At 46.5% G+C, this 24,649-nt stretch overlaps 1 protein-coding gene across 1 annotated transcript in view; it reads right to left on the bottom strand.

Moving 5' to 3' along the window:
* LOC144511115 (uncharacterized) overlaps positions 1 to 24,649 on the bottom strand; it is a 58,927-nt gene that overhangs the window by 30,222 nt on the left and 4,056 nt on the right. The window contains exons 4-12 of the mRNA XM_078241091.1: positions 20,847 to 20,996; positions 18,342 to 18,502; positions 16,743 to 16,919; positions 15,152 to 15,293; positions 12,325 to 12,512; positions 10,016 to 10,157; positions 6,486 to 6,662; positions 5,224 to 5,321; positions 267 to 518 (exon numbers count right to left, since the gene is read on the bottom strand). Coding sequence (XP_078097217.1) covers positions 267 to 518; positions 5,224 to 5,321; positions 6,486 to 6,662; positions 10,016 to 10,157; positions 12,325 to 12,512; positions 15,152 to 15,293; positions 16,743 to 16,919; positions 18,342 to 18,502; positions 20,847 to 20,996 — 1,487 coding nt within the window. The remainder of the gene's footprint in view (positions 1 to 266; positions 519 to 5,223; positions 5,322 to 6,485; positions 6,663 to 10,015; positions 10,158 to 12,324; positions 12,513 to 15,151; positions 15,294 to 16,742; positions 16,920 to 18,341; positions 18,503 to 20,846; positions 20,997 to 24,649) is intronic.

The following is a 24,649-nucleotide window of genomic DNA, read 5'->3' on the forward strand; positions in this document are numbered from 1 at the left end:
CCTCCATTCCCCCCCCCCCCCTCCCCCTCCATTCCCCCCCCCCCCTCCCCCTCCATTCCCCCCCCCCCCCTCCCCCTCCATTCCCCCCCCCCCCCTCCCCCTCCATTCCCCCCCCCTCCCCCCTTAAAAGATCACCACCACTTACTAATCCTGGCTGGCAGTTTTATGATGGTGGCTAATTCCTGAAGATTTCTGCTTGAGGAGAGTCAGGGGGGAAGGGGTGTATGAATTACTTGTTGATTTAAAGAAACAGAGGTTCTCCTTACCTGGATGAGAGATTTGTGAGGTGCTTTTATATTCACTTGGAACACGTTTCCAAGAATTGGAAGGGCAGGAGGACCTGGGGGAAGCCTGTCTCTCTGAGGCCGTTTACTCTTAAGGAAATATGCAAGGAGCAAGAGACTCAGCAGAGAAAAGAGCAACGTAGTTTCTGGCTTGCTTAAATCCATGCTGAGAGGGTTAGGAATACAGAGAGGTCCCAGAGGGAGCAATAAATGCTGTGATTTAGAATTCCGATACTCCAATCACCGTCTGCAGGAGCAGAATAAAAAGGAAGTAACTTTCCCTTGATTGAAACAAAGTTCAGTGTGCATTATAAACAGCAAAGCCAGGAGTTTCAGGAACAGAGACTTGTCAGAACAGTAAATCTTCCTTCAGTCTAGCCAATTAAGGAGGGTTAAACACTTGATTGAGAAATGCTGCAGTTAGACATGAGTCAAAAGGGAGTTGCTCTTCAAACTTTCAGACTGTAACCTGTCAAAGTCTGAGCCAATAGTGAAACCCCCTGTGATCTTTCCACGCCTATTCCACACACGTCAGAATGTGGCATCCTGGAAAACTAGACATGGACTCCAAAGAAAAGCTGACAATCAAAGAAGGGCACTGATTATAACACCTCACCATGGCACGGTGGTTAGCGCTGCCTCCTCACAGCTCCAGGGACCTGGGTTTGATTCCCGGCTTGGGGTCACTGTCATAGAATCATAGAAACCCTACAGCACAGAAAGAGGCCATTCGGCCCATCGAGTCTGCACCGACCACAATCCCACCCAGGCCCTACCCCCATACCCCTACATATTTTACCCACTAATCCCTCTAACCTACGCATCTCAGGACACTAAGGGCAATTTTAGCATAGCCAATCAACCTAACCCGCACATCTTTGGACTGTGGGAGGAAACCGGAGCACCCGGAGGTCTGTCTGTGCAGAGTCTGCACATTCTCCCCGTGTCTGCGTGGGTTTCCTCCGGGTGCTCCGGTTTCCTCCCCCAGCCCAAAGATGTGCGGGTTAGGTGGATTGGCCGTGCTACATTGCCCCTTAATGTCCCAGGATGTGTAGGTTAGAGGGATTAGCAGGGTAAATATGTGGGGTTACGGGGATAGGGACTGGGTGGGATTGTTGTCAGTGCAGACTCGATGGGCCAAATAGCTTCTGCACTGTTGGGTTCTAGGACTCATGGCTTTGTAACCTGAGCTGTGAATAAACCCAACAATCATCCCCGTTATGGAGGGGAGTTGGGGGAGGGTGGTGGGGCTGGGGCTGGAGGGGGGGCTGGAGAGGGGGGCGGGGGCTGATGCGGAAAACTTTGCAAGCCTGCAATGCACAGTAGAGAAACATATAAGGATAACTGCCTCACAGGTTGATGTGAGGCGCCTAGTGTGTGGATAAAGAGAGTTTTTCAGTTCTGCGTGCTAGTTTGCTTCTCATTTTCAGCCTATGCCACTGGCTAGCAACAAAATGAGAAAGAGAGGCGAATGTATAAGTCAGTACATAACTTCCCCATCAGCAACTCTGCCTCCTCATGGTGACACACACAAACTGGGCCGCTCACGGCCTGAGGCTTTTTTTGAAATCATTCGTAGGACATGGGCATCGCTGGCTTTCGGGATAGAGGTGGCTTTGTTTGAAAAACACTGACCACTGAGTAACTGGGAGAGGAATCCCTAAGATTTAATTAAAGACTGGGGAAGTAATGTCAGTTATAGATGTTTATAAAGATGTCTGCGCATCTACAAATTGGATATCGTAAACCCGCATTTGCCATTCGTTAGCCAACTTCAGAATGCACATGCTTTGATGCTTTGACAAAGAGTCGTCTGGACTCGAAACGTCAGCTCTTTTCTCTCCTTACAGATACTGCCAGACCCGCCGAGATTTTCCAGCATTTCCTCTTTTGGTGTCAGGATGCATATCTTTAGATCGCTCACACAGTTCAAATCATCCAATCACATAATATCACTTGATGTGATCTCCCAATACTTATTGGCCATGATAAATTGTCCCTTAGTGTCCAAAGATGTGCAGGTTAGGTGAATTGGCCGTGATATATTGCCCCTTAGTGTTCAAAGATGTTGCCCTTGGAGGGCAGTTGAGAGTCAACCACATTGCTGTGGCTCTGGAGTCACATGTAGGCCAGACTGGGTAAGGACGGCAGATTTCCTTCCCTAAAGGACATTAGTGAACCAGATGGGTTTTTCCAAAAATCAACAATGGTTTCATGGTCATTAGTAGATTCTTAATTCCAGATATTTTTTATTGAATTCAAATTCCACCATCTGCCGTGGCGGGATTCGAAGCCGGGTCCCCAGGACATTCGAAAGACGTGCTGGTTAGGGTGCATTGGCCATGCTAAATTCTCCCTCAGTGTACCCGAACAGGCGCCGGAGTGTGGCGACAAGAGGATTTTCACAGTAACTTCATTGCAGTGTTAATGTAAGCCGACTTGTGAAACGAATAAATAAACTTTAAACATTAGCTGAGTTTCTGGATTACTAGTCTAGCAACAATACCACTAGGCCATCACCTCCACATGATTTATTATTGCCACGCGTATTGGGGGATGCAGTGAAAAGTATTGTTTCTTGCATGCTATACAGACAAACCATACCATTCATAGAGTACAGAGGTGAGAAGGAAAGGAGAGGGCGCAGAATGTAAAGCTTCAGAGGAGTTTTGGCTCTCCCACATGCAGGCTCACTGGAATGTGTACACTCGCTGGCTCTCATGAGCCAAGCTCCCGCCTTTCAGCAAATAGCTTCATTGCCTTGCAGATACCTTGGGAGAGTGGGATGCTAAGCATGTAAACCCTGACAAAAAATCTAGAGTGGACCATTGTCTAAACAAGATATCCTTCCTGCAAACAAGCCAGTGCAGAACATAATACTCTGCATTCCTTTGGCCTCAACCAAGGAACTCAGGAGGAGACCCTGGCACTGGGCAGCATAGGGTAACCATACATTTTCCAGGTTTGTATCCTGGAGAGAAGGCTCCAGTTTCACTGCAGAATGTTAATTTAACGTGGGAGACAGCAGAGTGGCAAGCACAACTCGACTGTCACGGGGAACAGGTGCGATGAGCTGCCTTTGACATTGAGAGGGACCATTGTGTCCCATGATCAGCCATGGCCCGCTCCAACCTGGGAAGCCCCTAACAAGTAAGAAACATAGAAGATAGGAGCAGGAGGAGGCCATTTAGCCCTACAAGCCTGCTCTGCCATTCATCACCATCATGGCTGATAATCCAACTCAATAACCTAATCCTGCTTTCTCCCCATAACCTTTGATCCCGTTCGCTCCAATTGCTATATCCAGCCGCCTCTTGAATACATTCAATGTTTTGGCATCAACTACTTCCTGTGGTAATGAATTCCACAGGCTCACCACTCTTTGGGTGAAGAAATGTCTCCTCATCTTTGTCCTAAATGGTCTACCCTGAATCCTCAGATTATGACCCCTGGTTCTGGGCTCCCCCACCATTGGGAAAATCCTCCCTGCATCTACCCTGTCTAGCCCTGTTAGAATTTTATAAGTCTCTCTGAGATCCTTCCTCATTCATCTGAACTCCAGCGAAAACAATCCTAACCTAGTCAATCTCTCCTCATACATCAGTCCCGCCATCCCCAGAATCAGCCTGGTAAATCTTCGATTAACTCCCTCGAGAGCAAGAACATCATTCCTCAGAGCAAGAACACCCTTCCTCAGAGCAAGAAGATCATTCCTCAGAGCAAGAACATCCTTCCTCAGAGCAAGAACACCCTTCCTCAGAGGTGCTGACTTGCTATGGTCTATTTGCTTCAATGGACACTTGGAGCTCATAGTCTCTTTCCAACAAACGGATGGAATTCATTGCACCGGTCAAACCAACTAAAAGAAAGATTTCCAAGCTGGAACATCACATGTGCAAAGGACTGAGAGACAGCCTGCAGCTGATTGATAATGTGCACGAGACAACCGTGATTGACATTGAACGTGAGAGCTGAATGTTGACTGAGCTTCCCAACAAGAGACAAGACTCACCAAGAATAAATCACTGAAAAAAACATTCCACCTGCACTGCGGGGAAGAGTTCAGAGGAAATGTGTCAGCAAGATATAGACTTCACTGCTCTCGTAGATAGAACCTCACACAAATGGGTCAGAATGTGTTCTCTCATCTGCCCTTAATCAGCGCCAGTTCACTTTGCGATTATTTATGTTCCAACGTTGTGCTGTAATGCAAGAGACCAGTTCTATAGAATCCCTACAGTGCAGAAGGAGACCATTCAGCCCATTGAGTCTGCGCCAACTAGAATTCCACCCAGGCCCTATTCCCATAACTCCTCATATTTACCCTGCTAATCCCCCTGACACCAGGGTCAATTTAGCATGTCCAATACACCTAACACGCACATCTTTGGACTGTGGGAAGAAACCAGAGCACCTGGAGGAAACCCACGCAGACACAGGAAGAATGTGCAAACTCCACACAGACAATGACCCAAGGCCAGAATTGAACCCGGATCCCTGGCGCTGTGAGGCAGAAGTGTTAATCACTGTGCCATCCTAATGTCACTTTAGGGAAGGAAATCTGCTGTCCTTACCTGGTCTGGCCTACATCTAGCTCCAGAGCCACATCAATGTGGTTGACTCTCAAATGCTCTCTGGAATGGAGGGCAAATGGAATGAGCAATAAATGTTGGCCAGCTAGCAATGCCCACATCATGTAAATGACTAAATTTAAAAAAAGACCTCACTCCCCAGACACATTTGTTAATTTTATTTGAGGCCTGACATTTCATTCCAGCCTGGATCAAGGTTAAAGCATAAATGTAAAGGCTGCCATGCCAACTGACTGCCCGCCAACCATTGAGGTAAATGAGCAACATAAAACCTCAGGTCAACTGGTGTTTAATCAATTCAGATTGGCTTATTGGTTGTTGGTGACCGCACATCCATGGTGACCAACCTCGGAACGGCGCACATGCTCAGTGACATCGGGAAGCACGCCCACCATCACCTGACCGAGTTTTATGTTCAAGCCAGGTCGATCGCACACCTGACCCCCTGAATGTAAAATTCTGGCCATAGATTATCTGGGGAACAAACTTTGGTGAATCATAGAATCCCTACAGTGCAGAAGGAGGCCATTTGGCCCATCGGATCTGCACCGACTACTATCCCCGTAACCCCACGTATTTACCCTGCTAATCCCCCTGACACTTAAGGGGCAATTTAGCATGGCCAATGCACCTAACCAGCACATCTTTGGAGTGTGGGAGGAAACCGGGGCACCCGGAGGAAACCCACGCAGAGACGGGGAGAACGTGCAGAATCTGCACAGACAGTGACCCGAGGTCAGGAATGCAAGGGAAATCTAATCAAATGCTAATGCAAGTAACAAAACCAGTCCAGATGAGTAGATGGATGAATTCCTCAAATACCCTTTTCATACAGGCTGTTTAAAAACAATATTCACCAACAATTCTTAAGGAACATTAAGAATAAACAAACACAGCACGCTGCATTATTGTACAATTTCAAAGCAGCAATGGTTTCTTTATATTTGTATTTGTAATATATTCAGTCATTTAACAAGTTCATCATTTAATACAGTGGATTACACTGGCTTTCATATACAATGCCACCAGAAATAAAATAGATCAGGCAATTGAGGGTCAGCCTGCTTGAATATGAACTCCCTGATTAGGGGTGAAGCGGCCGGAGCCATGGGCCGGTTAGCTCAGATGGCTAAAGCGTGGTGCTAATAACGCCAAGGGTCGCGTGTTCAATCCCCGTACTGGCCGCAAAAAGGTATCCCTGATTAAGGGCCAGATTGGTGGTCCAATCAGGGAGCCCCATGCTCTGTACTGAAACAGGAGTGTCAGTTCCTCTGGCACTCCGGGTGGAGCCTGCAGACCGAGAGCACTCGGTGTAGCGTTGTTGGATCTTGTAAATAAAGGAATTTTGGGGAAGGGACTTCCGCCTCCGAGGATTTATTACACACAGCTAAAAAAAACTGTTGCTGTAGGTCACACCTGGGGCCAGTCAGTAATTCCATCAGCAACACCAGTGCAGGAAATAAGGTTCTGAAGGTGAGGCTGAATTTGGATTAAATAAATTTATACAAATCACAGAACATGTACAGGTCTTGAATTCTTAGATAAAAGAACAATAGAAGTTCAAACATCAAATAGTAAAATTCACAATTGGCATCCTGGTTGACTTAACGAGAAATAGCACAGAACTTGTACTCATGAGGTAGATGGAGGAGTCCACTGGACATCGATGAGATGTTGATATCCTTACGGTCAATAACAGGGTTGAAGACAAAGTTCTGGAGCATAGTGGTCAAGAAAAGGAAGAGTTCCATCAAAGCCAAGGACTCTCCCAGACACTTCCTCTTCCCTGTAAAAACACGAGATATAACAACACACGTCCCTAAAAGCATTCAACTGACAACTGTTTTGAATGATGTTCCATTAATGATCAGGGTGCTGGTTCGGTTTCTGGGGTACCTTAGAGTCTTAGGGCGGGATTTTCCAGTCGCGCTTGCACCAAGGCCGGAAAATCCCGCCCGAGGTCAACGGATCTTTCCATGGTCCGTGTCCCACCCGCTACAATTCCCCTGACGGGCGGGGTGGTGAAATTCCACCCATAGAGTTTCACAGCACAGAAAGAGGCCCTTCAGCCCATTGAACAAAGAACAAAGAAAATTACAGCACAGGAACAGGCCCTCCGGCCCTCCAAGCCTGCACCGACCATGCTGCCCGACTTAACTAAAACCCCCTACCCTTCCTGGGGACCATATCCCTCTATTCCCATCCTATTCATGTACTTGTCAAGACGCCCCTTAAAAGTCACTACCGTATCCGCTTCCACTACCTCCCCCGGCAACGAGTTCCAGGCACCCACTACTCTCTGTGTAAAAAATCTGCCTCGTACACCTCATTTAAACCTTGCCCCTCGCACCTTAAACCTATGCCCCCTAGTAATTGACTCTTCCACCCTGGGAAAAAGCTTCTGACTATCCACTCTGTCCATGCCTCTCATAATCTTGTAGACTTCTATCAGGTCGCCCCTCAACCTCCGTCGCTCCAGTGAGAACAAACCAAGTTTCTCCAACCTCTCCTCATAGCTAATGCCCTCCATACCAGGCAACATCCAGGTAAACCTTTCCTGTACCCTCTCCAAAGCCTCCACATCCACTTCCATTGTGTCTGTGCTAGTGAGATAAATGGTGTTGGCATGAAGCATTCCCATATACCACAATGATTTACAGAGCACTGGGCACAACTCTTCCTCTGCCCAAATCACTCATTTTAATAGCAAATGCTTGATCCAAAGTCACGTGGTCGAGGTACATATGCTTAACTGTACACACCTTCTTAACAAACATCTACAGTCAAGAAAATTAAAGCAAGCAATTAAAGCAAAAAACACTTTCAGAATCTGCACCTTCTGCTGCTTGATTTGACAATTTTTCAAGTTTTACCACAAGTGAGTATCTCAGTATAAACCTGAGTAAGATGAGTGTCAAAACTGAGCAAATTTATAATCTGCTTACATAAAAACATAGAAACATAAAAGATAGGAACAGGATGAGGCTATTTGGCCCTTTGAGCCTGTTCCTCCATTCATCACCATCATGGCTGATCATCCAACTCAATAGCCTAATCCTGTTTTCTCCCCATAACCTTTGATCCCATTCGCCCCAAGTGCTATATCCAGCCGCCTCTTGAATACATTCAATGTTTTGGCATCAACTACTTCCTGTGGTAATGAATTCCACAGGCTCACCACTCTTTGGGTGAAGAAATGTCTCCTCATCTCAGTCCTAAATGGTCTACCCCAAATCCTCAGACTGTGACCCCTGGTTCTGGACTCCCCCACCATCGGGAACATCCTCCCTGCATCTACCCTGTCTAGTCCTGTTAGAATTTTATCAGCCTTTATTTGATCTCCTCTCATTCATCTGAACTGCAGCGAAAACAATCCTAACCTAGTCAATCTCTCCTCATACATCAGTCCCGCCATCTCCAGAATCAGCCTGGTAAACCTTCCATCGAGAGCAAGAACATCTTTCCTCAGAAAAGGAGACCAAAACTGCACACAATACTCTAGGTGTGGCCTCACCAAGGCCCTGTATAATTACAACAACACATCCCTGCTCCTGTACTCGAAACCTCTCGCAATGAAGGCCAGCATGCCATTTGCCGCCTTTACCACCTGCTGCACCTGCATGCTTACCTTTCTATTGCCCACCATTTCTATCGGTTATTGCCACAGATGTCAAAGTTTAGGTTTTTGACCAGCTATTCACATTTATTAAGGTATGTTTACTTTGGATACCAATATTTCAGTCCGTTAATCATCACATAGAGCAAATGTGCTCTTTACAACAAAAGTCGTTTTACCAACATATAGCAGGCAGGCTGTGTTAGCACTAACCTCCTGGTAAAAAAATTAAGGACTGGTCCTTCATTTTGCTCCTTCAGCAGTCTTTCAAATACATACAGTTATGGTTCAGGTCAGAAACTCCTAAGTGTTTTATGGAGCCCGCCTGGATCATAAGTTTTGTACTTTGAATTTGGCTGGGATAAGCATGAGATGTTTCACTTCAGGTATGATTCAAGTGACCCACTAGGGAGCTTTTACCAAATAGTGTTATTTTAAGAATATAGTTAACATGTATAGGAAGAAAATTGGCACGAACTTTTATCAATTACAAAAAAACCCAACCACGATAATGTAAAACCCTTAACAAATATATCTAAGATGTTCCAATCAAACTAGACCATCAACAAAATCCTTCTAACAAATTCAACACAGCAACAACTAATACTCACGTGATACTGGAATTGAGTCCTTTGGAGAATTGAAAGTAAGTGTAAGTTCCAGTAGTCCTCTTGACAAACCCAGAACAGTTTGAAGTCAGAACAGCTTCCCAGAACCGCAGGTAGACTCTGATCAAGCCACCAACAGCAGATTCTCCCCTTCAGAAAGGCAAGACCTTGCTTTCAGACAACCAGCAGAATTTCCAAAACCAGGGAGAGAGAGAGAGACCTCTTTCCACAGTTGATGTGCCTTCTAAAACTAAGCTCTAACTGCAGCCAATCAGAAAAGAACACCTTGCGCTCCCGAGGAAGGAAAAAAAGAACTGTCCAGAACCCATGACCTTTTCTCCTAACAATCAGGGCCAACTAACCCCAGAGTAAACATAAAAATCCCCATTTAAGCCACTTAGATCATGGTTAATCATAGGATCTCTACAGTGCAGAAGGAGGCCATTCAGCCCATCGAGTCTGCACCAACCACAATCCTATTCCAGGCCCTATTCCTGTAACCCCACATATTTAGCCTACCGATCCCCCTAACACTAGGTTGAGCACGGCCAATCAACCTAACCTGCACATCTTTGGGCTGTGAGAGGAAACCGGAGCACCAGGAGGAAACCCACACAGACATGGGGAGAACGTGCAGACTCCACACAGACGGTGACCCGAGGCCGGAATTGAACCCAGGTCCCTGGAGCTGTGAGGCAGCAGTGCTAACCACTGTGCCACCGTACCGCCTACCTAAGGAGCAATAAAAGGGACTCCTCCAGACAGCTCGGTAACAGTGACATCAGCTGAGGCTGGGAGCTACAGAGAACATGATCTTTTTAAAAAAAATCTCTTAAAGGTACACGAACGTCACAATGCTAACTCTTGGCCAGAAGGTAAGTGAACTTAGATTAGATATTAGGGAAAAGTTTGTACCTATGGAGAACGGCATGAAGCTTTCGCTATTCTTGAAGCATCCATTTTCATCAAGGAAGTGGTTGGGGTTAAAGGATTCTGGAATCTCCCATTGACTGGCGCCTTTCAGAACAGAGGACAGTACAGGGATCACAAACGTTCCCTAAAAATAAAATGATTGCAAGTTCAGACAAGGAAGCATTTACATCGCAAACAACCTGCAGTCTATTACAACACATCAATCCTGAATTCCGTGGTGCTTTAGTGTTGGGCCCATTCATTCGTTTGAATAGACAAGGGAGCAGGCACTGACATGAGTTTTAAAATGGTTTTCTTTGACTGAACAGAACTTAAAACATTTAACATGACAGAAGCAGTAAAAGAAAAAGCAAACTTGGGAGACTGGCTCCTACTGCCAGTCCCTGTACTGAGCTTCAACGCACTGAACCGATCTCAAAAACAAACTGAAAAAACACACATTAAAATCCAAACTATATTCCAACCCTTATCTCATTATCGGAAATGTTTTTCGCCGTCTGTCTCCGACTTAGAAAAACAATCCTTGCAGCTGCGGTTATGCTGCTGTTTGCCTGCATTGTGTACCCTTCAGGAATGCAGTCATTTTTTTAGCCTTCTGATTCTCCATGTAGTCACGTTAGCCGAGTTAGTTGCACAGGCAGAAATATCTTAAAATGAAGTCTTTGCATAGACTGAAGCAAACAGGGCGAAGCATACATAGGATCTCTCATTTAGCGTACTGTCTGAACAAAGAACAAAGAACAATACAGCACAGGAACAGGCCCTTCGGCCCTCCAAGCCCGCGCCGCTCCCTGGTCCAAACTAGACCATTCTTTTGTATCCCTCCATTCCCACTCCGTTCATATGGCTGTCTAGATAAGTCTTAAACGTTCCCAGTGTCCCCGCCTCCACCACCTTGCCTGGCAACGCATTCCAGGCCCCCACCACCCTCTATGTAAAATATGTCCTGATGTCTGATTTCCTTTTGACCAACAGGAGGTGACAGATTTGATCCCTGAGTTTGATTGAGTTACTTATGTTAACTGGAGTAATAATGGAGATGATACTTTGGGCCTCACCATCGCTGTCGAATGAAGGGGTGGATGGGCAAGGTGGGGACACACCAAATTTCCCACTCCAGATCATTATCCAGTAAAATCTGCTGTTAAGAGTGAGCTTGCGTGTGGATGGTTTGCGGTGGCCAGATCAGCTTGGTTGTGATGCCATTCATAGTGGAATAGCTTGCATCATTCACAAATGAAGAATGTTTACTCATGTGAGGTACAAAACAATGCTGTCAGTTTTTTTAAAAATTCATTCGTGGGACATGGGTGTCGCTGGCTGGGCCAACATTTATTGCCCATCCCTAGTCGCCCTTGTGAAGGTCGTGGTGAGCTGCCTTCTTGACAACTGAGTGTCTCGTTAGGCCAATTCAGAGGGCAGCTGAGAGTCAGCCATATTGCTCTGGAGTCACACGTAGGCCAGACCAGGTAAGGACAGCAGTCCAAAGATGTGCGGGTTAGGTTGATTGGCCATGCTAAAAATTGCCCCTTAGCGTCTTGAGATGCGTAGGTTAGAGGGATTAGCGGGTAAATATGTAGAGATAAGAGGGTAGGGCCTGGGTGGGATTGTGATCAGTGCAGACTCGATGGGCCAAATGGCCTCTTTCTGCACTGTAGGGTTTCTATGATTCTATGAACCAGGTGGGTTTTTCCGACAATCGACAATAGTTTCATGGTCATTAGTAGATTCTTAATTCCAGATTTTTTTTATTAAGCTCAAATTCCACCATCTGCCGTGGTGGGATTCGAACCCAGGTCCCTGGAACATTAGCTGAGTTTCTGGATTAATAGTCTAGTGATAATACCACTAGGCCGTCGCCTCCCCGTTGGCAGATAAGAAAATTACATTAGAATTATGGGCTAGTGTGGCACAGTGGTTAGCACTGCTGCCTCACAGCGCCAGGGACCCGGGTTTGATTCCGGCCTTGGGTCACTATCTGTGCAGAGTCTGCACGTTCTCCCCGTGTCTGCGTGAGTTTCCCCTGGGTGCTCCGGTTTCCTCACGCACTCCAAAGATACGTGAGATAGGTGGACTGGCCGTGCTAAATTGACCCTTACCAGGGTAAATACATGGGGTTATGGGGATAGGGCCTGGGTGGGATTGTTGTCAGTGCAGGCTCGATGGGCCTTACCTAAGGAACATTAGTGAACCAGATGGGTTTTTACAACAATTTGATGATAGTTTCTTATCTGATATTTTGATATCCTGAGGTACTATACTAATTTTAAAAATTATAACATTATTACAACCTTAGGGATCTGATATCCTCTGAATTCTATATCGTTTGATGTCATGTGTGGGAAATCCATGGGGACTAGGTCGATGTATCGTTGAGCTTCATGTATGACAGCATCTGTGTACGGCATTTTTGCTCGATCTTCAATAGCTGGACATCGACTGGAGCCAATCACCTCCTCAATCTCTTGCTGAATTTTCTCTGAGGGCGGAAGGCAATTTCACAATTATTTTAAATTGTACTTTGTCTACAAGCACCACTCAACTCCGAACTCAATTCACTCAATTCTCAATGTTACATCATTTGACTGTCAGTTTATAAGACATTCTTATCCAATCGCAAGACCATTGAGAAATTAAATGGTTTTTTGTGTGTTTTTCTCTGTAGAATCCCTGAGAGGCATTAATCCAAGGTTTGGTAGACCAAATTTGGGTTTAGAACACTCATAGGGGGAAGGAAAGATTAACGAGGGTAAGTATTTTATACTGATTTGAGGTGCTGGCAAAGAATGAGAGTAGGAAGTACTGAGATGAGTCTTCAGTGCAGAGAAGACTTAGGTGTTCAGAATGGAAGCTTTCATTCGTGCAGGGGTCAATGGAGGGACCAACATATTTTGCTCATTCCCAGTTGCCTTTGAAAAGTTTAAAGTTTTAAAGTTTATTTATTAGTGTCACAAGTAGGCTTTCATTAACACTGCAATGAAGTTACTGTGAAAATCCCCTAGTTGCCACACTTCGACACCTGTTCGGTTACACTGAGGGAGAATTTAGGATTTGAGCACATAGTCTAGACTGACCCAATTAAAGTTTCTTTATTGGTGTCACAAGTAGGCTTACATTAGCACTGCAACGAAGTTACTGTGGAATTCCCCTAATCGCCACACTCCGGCGCCTGTTCGGTTACACTAAGAGAGAATTTAGCACAGCCAATGCACCTAACCAGCACATCCTTAGGACTGTAGGAGGAAACCGGAACACCTGGAGGAAACCCATGCAGACACGGGGCGAATGTGTAGATTCCGTATAAACAGTGACCCAAGCTGGGAATCGAACCCAAGTCCCTGTGAGGCAGCAGTGCTAACCACTGTGCCTCCGTGCGATTGTAAACCCTGTGATGAAGGTACTCCCATAGTCATGTTATGTAGAGAATTCCAGGATTTGGACCCAGCGACAATGCAGGAACAGCGATATATGTCCAAGTCAGAATAGTATATGAGGGCCTTAGAAGTGGTGGTGTTCCCATACCCTTGCTGCCCTTCTTCAGGGTGACAGAGAATGTGGGTTTAGAAGGGGCTTTCCAAGAAGCCTTGGCGAGTATCCAATGGATGCAAGTTAGAGGAAATAAGAAAGGGAGGTCCAGAACAGCAGTGATCATCGCAGCATTGATAACAATTGTGCTAGAGTGAGGTTGGTTTGAAAGAGAGATGAGAGAGGGATAACCACTTTTTTAGAACCATAGAATGATTGCAACACAGAGGGAGGCCATTCAGCCCATCGAACCTATGCCAGACCTCAGATAATTTCCCAACTCTCATTTAAAATTTCATTTTAGTCGACCATCACCACACTCCCAGACAATGAATTCCAGATCATAGCCACTTGATTCATTAAATAAAAAGGGCGGCACGGTGACACAGTGGTTAGCATTGCTGATTCACAGCGCCAGGGTCCCAGGTTCGAATCCCAGCAAGGGTCACTATCTGTATGGAGTTTGCACATTCTCCCCGTATCTGCGTGGGTTTCCTCCGAGTGCTCCGGTTTCCTCCCACAGTCCAAAGATGTGTGGGTTAGATGGATTGGCCATGCTAAATTGCTCCTTAGTGTCCCAAGATGTGTAGTTAAGGTGGATTGGCCATGCTAAATTGCCCCTTAGTGTCCCAAGATGTGTAGGTTAGGTGGATTGGCCATGCTAAATTGCCCCTTAGTGTCCAAAGATGTGCAGGCTAGGTGGATTGGCCATGCTAAATTGCCCCTTAGTGTCCAAAGATGTGCAGGCTAGGTGGATTGGCCATGCTAACTTGCCCCTTAGTGTCCAAAGATGTGCAGGCTAGGTGGATTGGCCATGCTAACTTGCCCCTTAGTGTCCCAAGGTGTGTAGTTTAGGTGGGTTGGCCATTCTAATTAACCCCATGGTGTCCGGGGACAGAAACACATGAACTCGGAGAAGTCGGCAAATTCAGTCCTTCAAGCCTGCTCCGCCATTCAATCTGATCATGGCTGATCTCTCCCTGGTCTAAATTCCACCTCCCCACCAGTTTCCCATGTCTCCTTCGTCGTTTTTTATTAGAAATATATCTATCTCCCTCTTGAAACCATTCAATGATTCAGACTCCACCGCGCGATGGGGCAGCGAGTTCCACAAATCCACTACTCCTCTGCGAAAAGTAGTTCTTCCTCATCTCAGTTTTAAATCTACCGTCTCTCAACCTATACTTGTGACCTCTTGTTCTAGATTGCCCCATAAGGGGAAACATTTGGTCTACATTGAATTGGGGGGATTGGCCATGGTAAATTACCCCTTAGTGTCAGGGATGTGTAGGTTAGGGGGGATTAGTGAGGTAAACATGTGGGATTACAGGGATAGGAAAGGGAGTGGGCCTGGGTCGATGCTCTGTTAGAGAGTCAGTGCAGATTTGATGGGCCGAATGTCCTCCTGTGCTGTGGGGATTCTATGAAATGGTATCTGTGGCTGACCCACTGTAGAAGCAGAGCATATGGAGCTTTACCCAGTAACTCAGTATGTTCTCCTGGGGTCTTTGAGATGGGAACATTTCCTTTCTCCATCACGAACATTCCTTGAGTAGCTCTGTCGAGACACATCCTCCAACTGACGGTGCTTACCCTGAATCTGCGGATACTTTGCCAGAATCTGGAGAGTCCATCGCATGGTCGTGCTGGTGGTTTCTGTCCCAGCCAGAAATAAATTCATTGCCGACATCAACAAGTTCTTGTCAGTGAATTCTGAGTCAGGCTTGTGTTTCTCCTGAAGGAAAATAAACGAATCTACCTTTAAAACATTAACGTTCTTACGTTGTACGTAATCATTTGTTTGCAACACCAGTTCCCGAATGTTTTTTTTCATTTGGAGAAAACGTCAATGCAGGCACGGTGGCACAGTGGTTAATGGGTGGCACAGTGGTTAATGGGTGGAACAGTGGTTAATGGGTGGCACAGTGGTTAATGGGTGGCACAGTGGTTAATGGGTGGAACAGTGGTTAATGGGTGGCACAGTGGTTAATGGGTGGCACAGTGGTTAATGGGTGGCACAGTGGTTAATGGGTGGCACAGTGGTTAATGGGTGGAACAGTGGTTAATGGGTGGCACAGTGGTTAATGGGTGGCACAGTGGTTAATGGGTGGCACAGTGGTTAATGGGTGGCACAGTGGTTAATGGGTGGCATGGTGGCACAGTGGTTAATGGGTAGCACGATGGCAGTGGTTAATGTGTGGCACGGTGTTAGCACTGATTTGAATTGATTTGATTTGATTTATTATTGTCACATGTATTAACATACAGTGAAAAGTATTGTTTCTTGCGTGCTATACAGACAAGGCATACCGTTCATAGAGAAGGAAAGGAGAGAGTGCAGAATGTAGTGTTACAGTCATAGCTAGGGTGTAGAGAAAGATCAACTTAATGCGAGATAGGTCCGTTCAAAAGTCTGACGACAGTAGGGAAGAATCTGTTCTTGAGTCAGTCAGTACGTGACCTCAGACTTTTGTATCTTTTTCCCGACGGAAGAAGGTGGAAGAGAGAATGTCCGGGGTGCGTGGGAGTCCTTAATTATGCTGGCTGCTTTGCCGAGGCAGCGGGAAGTGTAGACGGAGTCAATGGATGGGAGGGTGCTGCCTCACAGCGCCAGCGACCCGGGATCAATTCTGGCCTCGGGTCACTGCCTGTGTGGAGTCTGCACGTTCTCCCCAAGTCTGCATGGGTTTCCTCCGAATGCTCCGGTTTCCTCCCACACTCCAAAAGATGTGCCGGTTAGGGGGATTGACCATGCTAAAATTGCCCCTTAGTGTCAGGAGGACTAGCAGGGTAAATACGTGGGGGGGTTACGTAGATAGGGCCTGAGTGGGATTGTTGTCAGTGTGGGCTTGATGGGCCAAATGGCCTCTTTCTGCACTGTTGGGATCCTACAATTCTATTTGGTCTACGTTTAAATGTGTAAGGTAGAGGGATTGGCCATGGTAAATTACCCCTTAGTGTCCAGGGATGGGTAGGGGGATTAGTGAGGTAAATGTGTGGGGTTACGGGGATAGAGAAGGGAGTTGGCCTTGGTAAGATGCTCTGTTAGAGAGTCGGTGCAGACTCGATGAGCCGAATGGTGCTGTTTAATTCACCAGATCGGTTCCTGGAAAATCATTCATTTTCAAGGGAGGAGATGCAAGATTTGAAATGTGCGGTTATATAAGGAAGTGACTCCCAGTACCTCTTCAATCTTAATGAGAAAACTGTCAATATAATCCCTGGCGAAATCTTGCTGCAAACTTTCTTTGTGGCTTTTAATGCTTTTATTCAGAAAGTTACTCAAATCTGCTACTTGCTGCAAGATCTTCTTGTGAGGCCCAGGCAGAAGGTCCATGATCTTTGGGAAGCTGTTGTACATCTGCAAAGCAAACAATATTTTCATTAACCCAAATAGTCCTTCCAGCCAATAGGCCAGATGTCAATAAGTCAGTGTGAATCAGATATTATCAGTGGGACACTACATCAGTTCCATCTCATTGTCCAGTGCGGCCAAGTGTGGCCTTACCAATGTCTTGTACAACTTCAACAAGATGTCCCAACTCCTGTATCCAATGTTCTGACCAATGAAATCAAGCATGCTGAATGCCTTCTTCACCACTCTGTCCACCTGTGACTCCACTTTCAAGGAGCTATGAACCTGTTGATCTATGGCCTAACTCCATGCAACCTGTCTTTGCCCAGTTCCCTTCAATAGCTTTGTTTAGCAGAAATCTATTAATCATGGGTTTAAAATTAACAATTTATTCAGCATCAACTTCTGTTTGGAGAAAAGAGTTCCACATTTCTACCACATATCCTGAGTACAGAAGTTTTTCTTATCTTCACTGTTGAAAGGTCTGACTCTAATTTTTAGGCTGTGTCCCGTAATCCTAGGTTCTGCAGTTGACAGAAATAGTTTCTTACCATCTACACTGTCAAACCTGTAAATTTCTTTAAAACTTCAGTTAAATCATCCCTGAGCCTTTAATGTTTAGCAAACACAACCTTAGTGTAACCTCTTTGCATCATTGAACTTTTTGACTCCACTTACTATTCTGCTAAGTCTACATTACACTCCATCCAAGGCTAATATACCCTACCTAAGATATGGTGGGGGCCAGAACTGCTCACAGTCTAACCAGAGCTTTGTATAACTACAGTATCTCTACCATGTCCCGATGGACAGCACAGTGGGTAGCGCTGCTGCCTCACAGCACCAGGAACTGGGTTCAATTCTGGCCTCGGGTGACATGACACAGGGAGTTTGCACGTTCTCTCTGTGTCTGCGTGGGTTTCCTCCGGGTGCTCCAGTTTCCACCCACACTCCAAAGATGTGCAGGTTGGGTGGATTGGCCATGCTAAATTGCACGTTAGTGTCCAAAGATGTGCAGGTTGGGTGGATTGGCCAGGCTAAATTGCACCTTAGTGTCCATGGATGTGCAGGTTAGGGGTAATTAGCAGGGTAAAAGTGTGGCGTTACAGGAATAGGTTGGTGGGTCGGCCTGGGTAAGATGCTCATTCAGAGAGTCGGTGCAGATTCGATGGACAAATGGCCTCTTTCTGCACTGTAGGAATTCTACGATTCTAAGGTATGGGGGCCAGAACTGCTCACAGTTGGTGTGGTCTAATCAGAGCTTTGTATAAACACAATATCACTACTATGTCCCTGTATTCTAGTCGTCTTGATATAAAGACCAGCATCCCATTAGCCTTTCATTTTTGTTTTGAATCTGTCCTTCACATTTTAGTGATTTATATACACAGTTTCAGTCACATTATGATCCAAAATAGGAAGGAGCACCTGCACCCAGGGGCTGCTTAGGATTCGACCGTTTTCTGCAATCAGCTCCAGCAACGAGAGAAACTCTTTATCTTCATATTCAAACCGATCTCCGAAGACAATGGAACAGATGATATTTGACGCGGCGCATCTCAGTAGAAAGTCTGGGTTAAACGGGCTCCCTGATACCATTGGAAAAGGCCAGTTAGAAAGGTACAGAGTGCTACACAAGCAAAGCCAGGGGCAGACAGACGTTTTATGGACATTACAGATCAGGAATTTCCGGTAAAATTGTCAATTAGCTGCCTGTGGTCTGATTCTGCCCCCATCCAACATCCATGTACGTACACTCTCAGTGGAAGATGTGGGAGAGGAGTCACGGGGAACAAGAACTTCCATTTCCCTCCTAATCCAAGGGCTGAGGCTTAATGCATTAACCCCAACACCATACCACCCAGACAATTCAGAGGATTGAACATGGAGCATTCCTGGTCTTTGGCTCAGCTACTCGCTGCTATCAACTAGCTGAGCTATCATAGAATCCCTACGGTACAAAAGGAGGCCATTCGGCCCACCTAGGGTGTACCGACCACAATCCTACCCATGCTCTATTCCCGTAACCCCATGCATTTATCCTGCTAATTCCCCTGACACAGGGTCATTTAGCATGGCCAATCAACCTAACCCGCACATCTTTGGACTGTGGGAGGAAACCCACGCAGACACGGGGCGAAAGTGCAAACTCCACACAGTCAGAGATCCGAGGCTGGAATTGTACCCGAACAGGCGCTGGAGTGTGGCAACTAGGAGATTTTCACAGAAGCTTCATTGCAGTGTTAACGTGAGCCTACTAGTGATACTAATAAATAAACATTTTTTTAAAATGGGCCCTTTGTGACAAGAAATGTCCATGAGGACAAACAGAAACTAGTTTCCACATCACTGAATAGCGCCCACTATTTAAACCATCTGACGGCCGATGCATCTTGCATGCTGGTGATGGAAGTGCTCCAAGGTGACTGGAATTATAACCCAACTTTGCACAAATTGATGAATCTGTTTTTGTGTCTTAGACTGTGTAGGCGTTAGATTACTGAGCTTCTGAATTCCAGATAAATTCTCCATCAGGGCAAAATTAATTTTAAAACCAAAGCCATCATGTCAAAATTTACTTTGCATCCCAAGGGTGGCATGGTGACACAGTGGTTAGCACCGCCGTCTCACAGCGCCAGGGACCCGGGTTCGGGACTTGCGGATATCGATGAACATTGTCGGACAATACAGCAGGATATAGATAGGCTGGAAAATTGGGCGGAGAAATGGCAGATGGAATTTAATCCGGATAAATGCGAAGTGATGCATTTTGGAAGAACTAATGTAGGGGGAAGTTATACAATAAATGGCAGAACCATCAAGAGTATAGAAACACAGAGGGACCTAGGTGTGTAAGTCCACAAATCCTTGAAGGTGGCAGCACAGGTGGAGAAGGTGGTGAAGAAGGCATATGGTATGCTTGCCTTTATAGGACGGGGTATAGAGTATAAAAGCTGGAGTCTGATGTTGCAGCTGTATAGAACGCTGGTTAGGCCACATTTGGAATACTGCGTCCAGTTCTGGTCGCCGCACTACCAGAAAGACGTGGAGGCTTTAGAGAGAGTGCAGAGAAGGTTTACCAGGATGTTGCCTGGTATGGAGGGTCTTAGCTATGAGGAGAGATTGGGTAAACTGGGCTTGTTCTCCCTGGAAAGAGAGAATGAGGGGAGACCTAATAGAGGTGTACAAAATTATGAAGGGTATAGATAGGGTGAACAGTGGGAAGCTTTTTCCCAGGTCGGAGGTGACGATCACGAGGGGTCACGGGCTCAAGGTGAGAGGGGCAAGGTATAACTCAGATATCAGAGGGACATTTTTTACACAGAGAGTGGTGGGGGCCTGGAATGCGCTGCCAAGTAGGGTGGTGGAGGCAGACACGCTGACATCGTTTAAGACTTACCTGGATAGTCACATGAGCAGTCTGGGAATGGAGAGATACAAACGAATGGTCTAGTTGGATCAATGAGCGGCACAGGCTTGGAGGGCCGAAGGGCATGTTTCCTGTGCTGTACTGTTCTTTGTTCTTTGTTCTTTGATTCCCGGCTCGGGTCACTGTCTGTGTGGAGTTTGCACGTTCTCCCCGTGTCTGCGTGGGGTTCCTCCGGGTGCTCTGGTTTCCTCCCACAGTCCAAAGATGTGCGTGTTAGGTGGATTGGCCGTGCTAAATTGACCCTTATTGTCAGGGGGACTAGCTAGGGTAAATGCATGGGGTTATGTGGATAGGGCCTGGGTGGGATTGTGGTCGGTGCAGACTCGATGGGCCGAATGGCCTCCTTCTGCACTATAGGGATTCGATGATTCTATGATCCATTCCACACTGCTAGCCCTTCCCAATCTTCTCTAGAAATAATCCCCGCCTATCCCCAGTTTGGTACATGGAAAAGACAATTCTACCTCTAAATCATTGAAAAGAATAATACTATCGTCAGAAACCTTTTTTATTTCTGAAAGCTGCAACCAGGAACTGGGCTTCATTCTGGATTCGCTCTTCAATTCCTTTCTTCCCCATTCCAAAATTCCTCAAGGTGCTGAGAGAGAATCTCCTCAGCTGCTTCCATCTCTCCCCATTGCTGGCCAGAACTCCTGAAAGAAAGCATTAACATGAATGGAAATTAGCTGTGATTGAATTTTCCATTTTTTTCCGATACATTCGTGGGACATGGGCATCGCTGGCTGTCCCTAATTATTGCCCATCCCTAGTTGCCCGAGGGCAGTTGAGAGTCAACCACATTGCTGTAGCTCTGAAGTCACATGTAGATCAAACCGGGTAAGGACGGCAGATTTCCTTCCCTAAAGGACATCAATGAACCAGATGGGTTTTTCCGACAATGGTTTCATGGTCATCAGTAGATTCTTAATTCCAGACATTTTTTTATTGAATTCAGATTCCACCATCTGCCGTGGTGGGATTCGAACCTGGGTCCCCAGAACATTAGCTGAGTCTCTGGATTAATAGTCTAGCGATTGTTTGTCATTTTTATAAATGACCTGGATGAGGGCGTAGAAGGATGGGTTAGTAAATTTGCGGATGACACTAAAGTCGGTGGAGTTGTGGACAGTGCGGAAGGATGTTGCAGGTTACAGAGGGACATAGATAAGCTGCAGAGCTGGGCTGAGAGGTGGCAAATGGAGTTTAATGCGGAAAAGTGTGAGGTGATTCACTTTGGAAGGAGTAACAAGAATACAGAGTACTGGGCTAATGGTAAGATACTTGGTAGTGTGGATGAGCAGAGAGATCTCGGTGTCCATGTGCATAGATCCCTGAAAGTTGGCACCTGGGTTGATAGGGTTGTTAAGAAGGCGTACAGTGTGTTAGCTTTTATTGGTAGAGGGATTGAGTTTTGGAGCCATGATGTCATGTTGCAGCTGTACAAAACTCTGGTGCGGCCGCACTTGGAGTATTGCGTACAGTTCTGGTCGCCGCATTATAGGAAGGATTTGGAAGCATTGGAAAGGGTGCAGAGGAGATTTACCAGGATGTTGCCTGGTATGGTGGGAAGGTCTTATGAGGAAAGGCTGAGTGACTTGAGGCTGTTTTCGTTAGAGAGAAGAAGGTTAAGAGGTGACTTAATAGAGGCATACAAGATGATCAGAGGATTAGATAGGGTGGACAGTGAGAGCCTTTTTCCTCAGATGGTGATGGCTAGCACGAGGGGACATAGCTTTAAATTGAGGGGTAATAGATCTAGGACAGATGTCAGAGGTAGGTTCTTTACTCAGAGAGTAGTAAGGGAGTGGAATGCCCTGCCTGCAACAGTAGTGGTCTCGTCAACATTAAGGGCATTTAAAGGGTCATTGGATAAACATAAGGACGATATTGGAATAGTGTAGGTTAGATGGGCTTTAGATTGGTTTCACAGGTCGGCGCAACATCGAGGGCCGAAGGGCCTGTACTGCGCTGTAATGTTCTATAATACCACTAGGCCATCGCCTCCCACGTGGGCAAGATGTATTGAACATTTTTGATTTATTTTCTGGCCTTTTTCATTTTTCAAGAATAACTTAATCACATGGTCGTTCAGTTTTTTTGTCCATGGGACGTGGGCGTCGCTGGCTAGGCCAGAATTTATTGCCCATCCCTAATTGCCCCTTGAGAGGTGGTGGTGAGCTGCCACTGCTGCAGTCCACCTGCTGTCGGAACATTAACAGCGCTGTTTATTCTAGACAGGACAACGCTATAAATACTGAGAGTATGGAATAAAGACAGAAAACAGAAAGACTCAGCAGGTCACGCAGCATCTGTGGGGGGAGAAACCGAAGAGTGGGGAAAGCTGGAAATGTAAGAGGTTTCATGCAGATGAAAGGGCAGAAGAACAGAAGGGGAGATTTGTAATGAGCTGGTGGAAAGGAGGGATTAAAAAGGTGAAAGGCCAAACTGAGTGATAATAGAACAAGTAAAAGATGTGTGTGGAGGAGGCTTGAATAGCAGCATCTTGAATAGCTGCTGTCCAAATGCAAAGTAAAGGGCGGCACGGTGGGTTGGCACTGCTGCCTCACAGCGCCAGGGACCCGGATTTGATTCCGGCCTTGGGTGACTGTCTCTCCCTCTCTCTCTGTCTCTCCCTCTCTCTGTCTTTCTCTCTCTCGCCTCTCTCTCTCTCCTCTCTCTGTCTCTCTCTCTCCTCTGTCTCTCTCTCTCACCTCTCTCTCTCTCCTCTGTCTCTCTCTCTCTCTGTCTCTCTCTCTCTCTGTCTCTCTCTCCTCTCTCTGTCTCTCCCTCTCCCTATCTCTATCTCTATCTCTGTCTCTCTCTCTCTGTCTCTCTCTCTCTTCTCTCTGACTCTCTTTTTGTCTCTCTCTCTGTCTCTCTCTCTTTCTGTCTCTATCACTGTCTCTCTCTTTCTGTCTCTATCTCCTCTCTCTGTCTCTTTCTCTGTCTCTCTCTTTCTCTCTTTCTGTCCCTCTCTCTGTCTCTCTCTCTCTGTCTCTCTCTCTGTGTCTCTATCTCTGTCTCTATCTCTCTCTCTCTTTCTGTCTGTCTCTCTGTCTCTGTCTCTCTCTGTCTCTCTCTGTCTCCCTTTCTGTCTCCCTCTCTCTGTCTTTCTCTCTGTCTCTCTCTCTCTCTGTCTCTGTCTCTTCCCTCTCTCTCTCTCTGTCTCTCTCTCTGTCTCTCTCTCTGTCTCTCGCTCTGTCTGTCTCTCTGTCTCTCGCTCTGTCTCTCTCTTTCTCTCTCTCTGTCTCTCGCTCTGTCTCTCTCTTTCTCTCTCTCTGTCTCTCGCTCTGTCTCTCTCTTTCTCTCTCTCTTTCTCTCTCTCTGTTTCTCTCTCTCTCTCTGTGTCTCTCTCTCTGTCTCTCTCTGTCTCTCTCTCTCTCTGTCTCTCTCTGTGTGTCTCTCTCTCTGTCTCTCTCTCTCTGTCTCTCTCTCTGTCTCTCTCTCTCTCTGTCTCTCTCTCTGTCTCTCTCTCTGTCTCTCTCTCTCTCTCTCTGTCTCTCTCTCTCTCTCTCTGTGAACACACAGACTGCTGGACCTGTTTGAGTTTTTCCAGCATTTTCTGTTTTTCAGGCTTTGGAAGTGCGCTCCAATTTTCTTCCGTCCTCCCACATCCCACAAGGGGCAGCACGGTGGGACAGTGGTTAGCACTGCTGCCTCACAGCACCAGGGACCCGGCTTCAATTCCAGCCTCCCGGGTCACTGTCTGTGCACATTCTCCCTGTGTCTGCGTGGGTTTCCTCTGGGTGCTCCGGTTTCCTCCCACAGTCCAAGATGTGCAGGTTAGGTGGATTGGCCGTGGTAAATTGTCCATTAGCGTCAAGGGGATTAGAGGGTAAATACTTGGGGATAGGGTCTGGGTGGGATTGTGGTCAATGGCGACTCGATGGGCCAAATGGCCTACTTCTGCACTGTAGGGATTCTACGAAACTATGATATAAGTGAGAAACATAAGAAAAAGGAGCAGGAGTAGACCATTCGGCCCATCGAACCTGCTCCGCCATTCAATACGACCATGGCAGATCTTGGGCTTCAGCTCACTTTTCAAATCTTACTCTTGTCTACATTGGCGGGATCCTACAGTCCAGCTGATGGCGCGGATGCCAGGGGTTGGATGCCAGGATCTTATGGTCCCGCTGTTGTCAACAGGGCTTCCCCCGGCATGAAGGAGGCTATTCAGCCCATCGGGTCTGCACCGAAAACAATCCCACCCAGACCCTATCCCCATATTTATCCTGCTAATCCCCCTGACACTAAGGGGCAATTTAGCATGGCCAATCCACCTAACCCACACATCTTTGGAGTG

Source organism: Mustelus asterias, chromosome 24 (genome assembly GCF_964213995.1).
Source record: "Mustelus asterias chromosome 24, sMusAst1.hap1.1, whole genome shotgun sequence".
NCBI classification, from domain to species: Eukaryota; Metazoa; Chordata; class Chondrichthyes; order Carcharhiniformes; family Triakidae; genus Mustelus; species Mustelus asterias.